At 37.0% G+C, this 6,819-nt stretch overlaps 1 protein-coding gene across 3 annotated transcripts in view; it reads left to right on the top strand.

The window, feature by feature from the left end:
• Frmd3 (FERM domain containing 3) overlaps positions 1 to 6,819 on the top strand; it is a 206,909-nt gene that overhangs the window by 106,096 nt on the left and 93,994 nt on the right. For all 3 annotated transcript variants that reach the window (XM_028754636.1, XM_028754634.1, XM_028754633.1), the window contains exon 6: positions 343 to 466. In XM_028754636.1, the coding sequence (XP_028610469.1) occupies positions 343 to 466 (124 nt within the window). The remainder of the gene's footprint in view (positions 1 to 342; positions 467 to 6,819) is intronic.

Below are 6,819 nucleotides of genomic sequence, written 5' to 3'. Positions count from 1 at the left end.
TGGCTAAAAAGTTCTGTAAATCTTAGGAAATCTGAAAGAATAAAATTATTCGGCATCCTAACTGCCAATAGTGCCCTACTGAAAAGCAATGATTTAAATTTTTTTATGACACAGAAAATGAGGCACAAAAAGGATTAACCAGCACCCACACTCACATAGTGAGATGTGAACATGAATATGTTTCTGAAAAACGAGGCTGGTCATTTCCCCATAAGTACAAATGACTCATATTATGTAAGTTCAGTCTATTATCTTAATTTGAATGGTAGAAGACAATGTATATGTGCTCTGGTTGTATTGCTTTAAATTTCTCTCTTTTTCTCCAATTTTTGATGATTACAGCTGAGTTTGGTGATTACTATCCTGATGAGCATCCTGAGAATTATATCAATGAGTTTGAGATTTTTCCCAAGCAGTCACAGAAGTTGGAAAGAAAAATCATGGAAATTCATAACAATGAACTCAGGTAATTTGAGCAAAAATCTAAAGATGAGAAGCATCCTTAGTTTTTAGAAAAGGAAAATCACATGAAGCCAAAGTATCTGAAATGTAAATAGACAGCTTGAGCTTACACAGAAACACCTCTGGGTTCCACAAGTAATGACTTAGCATCTCAGTAGTATAGAATTTTCCAAGATAGCTATCTATAAGTGATCAGAAGTTAGAAAACTTATTTATTTTATTATGAAAATGCATTCCTAATGCTTCTGAGTTTTTGAAAATAAATTTGAGGTTAATAAGCTATTTTGTTTTAATTTGGCTTTTTCCTTTCTTATGGACCTTGCTGGAAGTATTGACTCTACATATGATGAAATTCATTGAAAATATTCCATTTTCTGATTTCAAGATGATGAAACTCAGTGTATGTTACTCCTTTGCTTGTCCCAACACTTCAGAATAATAACTCTATTGTAACAATTGTCAAAAAAACCAAACTGAAATAGAGTACCGCTGTACCAGCCACTGTGCTACTATATACATTGCACACACTGACCCAGTTAATCTTCACAATATAGGAAGGAGATACTATGGTTGTTTTCCCTTTATGTGTGTAGGATCAGGGTCCAAAGAGGTTAAGTGACTTATACATTTCTGGAATTTGAATTCAAGCATAAATAAATGGATCAAAAGTAAGCATGATTGGAAATCATTGCCAAATTGGAATTCAGGTAACTCAGGTGTGCTAGTCTACAATTCATAGAAATATTAGGTGATATTAGTGTGGTGTGGATAGCCAGTGCTATGATCATTATGATGAAGAACTACATAATGTTCTCTCTCTCTCTCTCTCTCTCTCTCTCTCTCTCTCTCTCTCTCTCTCGTGGTCTGAGTCTCTAGTAATAAAGTAGTACCTGAAGCAATTTTCCCTTTTTTGTTTTTTATTATGATTTTCACAGTACATGTTTGGCTACTTAAAGTGTCACCATATTTCGGCTTTAAAAAAGATAGCCTATCGGCCAGAGCCTGATATATACAGAGGCGGATGCACACAGCTCATGATCCAGGGTCTAAACCACCAGACTGGGAGCACATAGCAGGACTCATGGCTCCAGCTGTATATTTAGGGGAGGATGGCCTTGTAGGGAATATGTGGGAGAGGAAGTCCTTGGTCCTGTGAAGGCTGGATGTCCCAGTGTAGGGGAATTCGAGGGTAGGGAAGTAAGAGTGTGGGGGGTGGTAGGAGCACATCCTCATAGAAGCAGGAGGAGGGGGGATGGGATAGGGGGTTTCTGGGTGGGGGTCAATCGGAAAAGAGGATAACATCTGAAATGCAAATAAAATATGCAATAAAGAAGAAAAAAATTCTGATAAAAAAAGATAACCTTTATTTTCAGAATACTTACACATCACAGCACTGTGCCTATTTCAGAAGCATAACACACCACTTCTATGGCTTACCCTAAAGAGTTTTCTTCTAAAGGAAATGTGTTGGAAATATATATAGAATATTCACTAATCTCTCTATATTTTCGAAGTAAATGTACTAGAGGGAACAATGAATTATAGTATTCCAGTTGGTGAAACTACAGTATACAATTAGTCTTCTTGGGAACCAAATGATAAAAGTTGTTAGATGTGTAAGTTGAATTCGTTGCAGGAATGAATAAGAAAGGGAGATCTTCTCTAGCAAGAATTTGCAGGACCTTAAATTTGGTGAATATAATGACAAACATTTATTAAGCATTTTCAGAATGCCAAATATAATGCAAAGAGGTTTCTGAGTGGTGTTCCAATTCATTCTTCTAAATTGTACAAGACAGGCACTATTTGTGTGAAGAAAAATGAAGATACATTTTAATGAGGATAAAGAATGCTTCCTGTTAGTTAACATTCATGTCAGGACTTGAACCTGTGGCTGCCGGACACTAATGCTCACACATTACTTCTGTGTTGGGCAGGTCTAAGAAGGAGATAGTCATCCAGGTGTTACAGTAGCAATGAGGCGTTAAAAAGACTAATAAAAAAGGCTTAGTTTCTCTCTGTTCCAGGAACTCTTACTGTCTAGGCTAGAGGCTTGGAGTTCGTAAACTCTTAATGAGACAAAGAGATAAGAAAAAGAAGAAAGGGAGAACTCAAGCACACACATAGATATACACAGACACACCCATGCATAAACACATACACTCACACACAGGCACAACAACCTGACTCAACAACTCTGCACAAGTATTCATGCATATTTATATACATACACATATACCTACATATGTATGTACATATGTATGTACATACATAGGGAGAAACATATAAATATGTACATTTGAAAAATCAGGCTAAGCCACAAGCCACATTTTATTCCATCATTCAGGTTGTTTTATACTTTCTGAGACAAAAGTTTGTTACAAAATTGCCTCATAGATCAAATGTTACACAAAGGATTTACAGAAAGATGTTGATAGTAAATTCAAAGCAATGTTACATTGTATGAATTCAGTTCTAAGTTTCACATGGCCTTACTTTAACATAGTACATACCTTTGGCTTCATTCTTGGACCTGATCTAGAAAAATGTTTTTTTCCTTGATCACAAATTCATCCTGAGCCTATATATCTTATTAGCATAATTATAAAAGCTTCTCACATCCCTATTATGCAGCCTTTACTTACTATATTATGAGGAGGGAGCTCATTTTCTTCTTGATTCTAATATTATCATATCTCTCTGGCAAAACAACTAAAACCATCTTCTTAAATATTCTTCCTAATTTATTTGAATCAAATCAGGAATGCTATAAAGTCATTAATTCACCTAAACAGCATTAACTCATAAAAGTTCATCTTCCTGTCGATCTATAGGAAATTTGCCCAATGGGCTGATGCCAAGGAATCATTAGGATATGTAATAATGTCAGAAAAAGCATAGCAGCAGCAAGAAGCAATCCTGGGATGAAGTCTCTGGGGATATGCCTCTCCAGAATGCACCATCACACTCATACAAAGTGCTGGGCCTCGGGGATGCAGAGATTGTTCAAAATATGAAAATCCATTATGTAATCCACTATATAAATAAATAAACTGAAACAAATAACATGACCATGTCATTAGGTGTTGAAAAAAGCCTTTGACAAAATCCAACACCCCTTCATGTTAAACGTGGAAGTGGTCTTGGAAAGATCAGAGATTCAAGGCACATAGCTAAACATAATAAAAGTAATATACAGCAAGTTAATAACCAACATCAAATTAAATGGAGACAAACTTGAACCAAAAATAAAATTGTCCCACTAAAATTAGGGACAAGATAAAACTGCCCACTCTCTCCCTGTCTATTCAATATAGTGCTAGTTAGAACAATAAGAAAATAAAAGGAAGTCAAGGGAATATAAATTGTACAGGAAGAAGGCAAAGTATCACTATTCATAGATAATATGATAGTATATATGAGAGAGCCCCAAAATTCAACCAAAGAACTCTACAGCTAATAAACAACCTCAGCAAAGTGTCTGGATACAAAATTATCTCAAAGAAATCAGTAGACTTTCTTTATATAAATGATAAACAGACAAATTAAAAAAACAATATCCTGTACAATAGCCATAGACAATATAAAATATCTCAGTGTAACTCTAACCAAGCAAGTAAAAGATCTGTAGGACAAGACCTACAAGAGCCTGAAGAAATGAAAGAAGACCTCGGAAGATAGAATGATCTCCCATGCTCAAGGATTAGTAGGATTAATTAGTGAAAATGGCCATCTTACCAAAAGTAATCTACAAATTTATTGAAATCCTCATCAAGACTGCAACAGTTTTTTTACAGACCTTGAACGAGCAATTTTCCACTTCGTATGGAAAAAAAAAAAAACAGTATAACCAAAACAATCCTGAACAATAAAAGAACCTCTGGAGGAATCACAATCCCTGTCCTCAAGCTGTACTATAGAACAACAATGAGAGAAACTACATGGTGATGGTACAGAAACAGACAGCTTGATCAATGGAATCAAATTGAAGACACAGAAATAAACCCACAAATGTATAGATACTTGAGTTTTGACAAATAAAGTGAAAACCATTTCTGGGAAAGTGAAAGGGAGAGCATCTTCAATAAATGGTACTAGGCTAACTGGATATCTGAATGTAAAAGAATGCAAATAGATCAATAATTAATCACAATGCCCAAAACTGAAGTCCAAGTGGATCAAGGATCTCAGTATAAAATCAGATACACTAAATCTCATAGAAGAGAAAGTGGGAAATAGCCTTAAATGCATTGGTAAAGGACCCAAAACTTGGTTGTGTTCCTGAACAGAACACCAATGGCTCAGACTTTAAGATCAAGAATTGATAAATGTGATCTCTTGAAACTGAAAAGCTTCTGTAAGGCAAAGGATATTGTCAATAGGACAAATTGGCAGCCAACAAGTAGGAAAAGATCTTCACTAGCCCTATATCCAACAGAGGGCTAATATTTAAAATATATAAAGAACTCACAAAGTTAAGCTCCAGCAAACCCAATTTATAAATGGGGTACAGAACTAAACAAAGAACTCTCAACAGAAGAATCTTGAATGGCCAAGAAGCACTTTTAAAAATTCTAAACATCCTTAGTCATCATGGAAATACAAATCAAAATGACCACTAGAGTCCACCTTACGCCAGTTAGAATGGCTAAGACCAAAATCTCAAGGGACAGCACATGCAGGTGATGATGTGGAGAAAAGGAACACTCTTTCATTGCTGGTGGAATTGCAAACTTATACAACCTCTCTGGAAATCAATCTGGCAGTTTCTCAGAAAATTGAAAATACTTCTACCTGAACAGCCAGCTATACTACTCTTGAGCATATAACCAAAAGATACTCTACCATACGCCATAAACACATGTCCCACTACATGTTTATAGCAGTTTTATTCATAATAGCCAAAAACTGGAATCAACCCAGATGTCCCTCATCCAAATAATGGATACAGAAAATGTGGTTCATTTAGACAATGGAATGCTATAAATCTATTTTTTAAAAGGCCATCATGAATTTTGCATGCTAATGGACCAAATTAAAAAATATCATCCTGAGTGAGGTAACCAAGACCCATAAGGACATGCACGGTATGTACTCACTGATAAGTGGATATTAGACATAAAGTACAGAATACTCATGATACATACCACAGACCCAAAGAAGTTAAGAAGGAAGAAACAAGCAAGAATGCTTGAATCACACTTAGAAAGAGAAACAAAATAGTCGTAAGAGGCAAAGAGAGGGAGGGAAGTAGGTGAAAAAGGGGAGGAGGAGGGGAATGGGAGGCAGCATCAGGTGCATGGAGAGACAAAAGAGAGACACAGAAGGTCAGAAGAATATGTGGAAATCTTCAGCTGCTAGTGAGAGGGGCAGGGGAGAGGAGAGAATATCTATGAAGTCCCATAGACCTGAGATAGCAGAACCTCCCAGGAATCAATGAAGGTAACCTTAGTTAGCCAACATGTCTGACACTGGAGCATGGAACATTAAGAGACCACAGTTTGTAACCAGCCAGGACCACCAGTGGAGGGATAAGGATATCAAGCAAACTACAGAATTGTTGACCCAAAATTTGTCCTGTCTACAAGAAATGGAGGAGTGGAGCAGGGGCTGAAGGAAAGACCTACCAATAGCCAGCTCAACTCAAAATCCAACCCATGGGCAAGCACCAGTTTCTCACATTATTAATGATACCCTTATGCTTGCAGACAGGAGCCTAGCATAACTATCTGGCCTCTACCAGCAGCAGATTGAAACAGATCTAGATAACTTTATGGTAGTATTGGGGGAAGGACTGAAGACCCTGAAGGGTATGGGAAACCCATATGCAGACCAACAGAGTCAACAAACAGGGACCCTTGGAAGCTCTGAGTCTGAGCCACCAACCAAAAAATATATACAAGCTAGAACAAGGCCCCTGATACATATGTAGCAGACAGGCTGCTCAGTGTTCATGGTTGCCTTGTCTGACCTCAGTGGGGTAGGATGCACCTAATCTGGCAAAGGTTTGTGCCAAGGTGGACAGTAGCCAATGGGCCCCACCCTCTCAGAGGTGGACAGGTAGGGAGAAGGGACTCTCTGAGGGAGGGAGCAAGAGTGAAAGCAGCATTTGCAATGTAAATTAGTTAAATAATTAACTAAATTTTAAAAGTAAAATTAATAGATGAAAGAAAGAAAAGAGAGAAGAGAGAAAAGAAAAAAGAAAGAAAGAAAGAAAGAAAGAAAGAAAGAAGGAAGGAAAGAAAGAAAGAAAGAAAGAAAGAAAGAAAGAAAGAAAGAAAGAAAGGAGAGAGGAGAGAGGAGAGAGGAAAGAGAGAGAGAGAGAGAGAGAGAGAGAGAGAGAGAGAGAGAGAGAGA

Source organism: Grammomys surdaster, unplaced genomic scaffold (assembly GCF_004785775.1).
Source record: "Grammomys surdaster isolate TR1022 unplaced genomic scaffold, NIH_TR_1.0 126029, whole genome shotgun sequence".
Taxonomy (NCBI): domain Eukaryota; kingdom Metazoa; phylum Chordata; class Mammalia; order Rodentia; family Muridae; genus Grammomys; species Grammomys surdaster.
The sequence above is the reverse complement of the archived record's forward strand: the minus strand, read 5'-3'. Positions and strand labels throughout refer to the sequence as shown.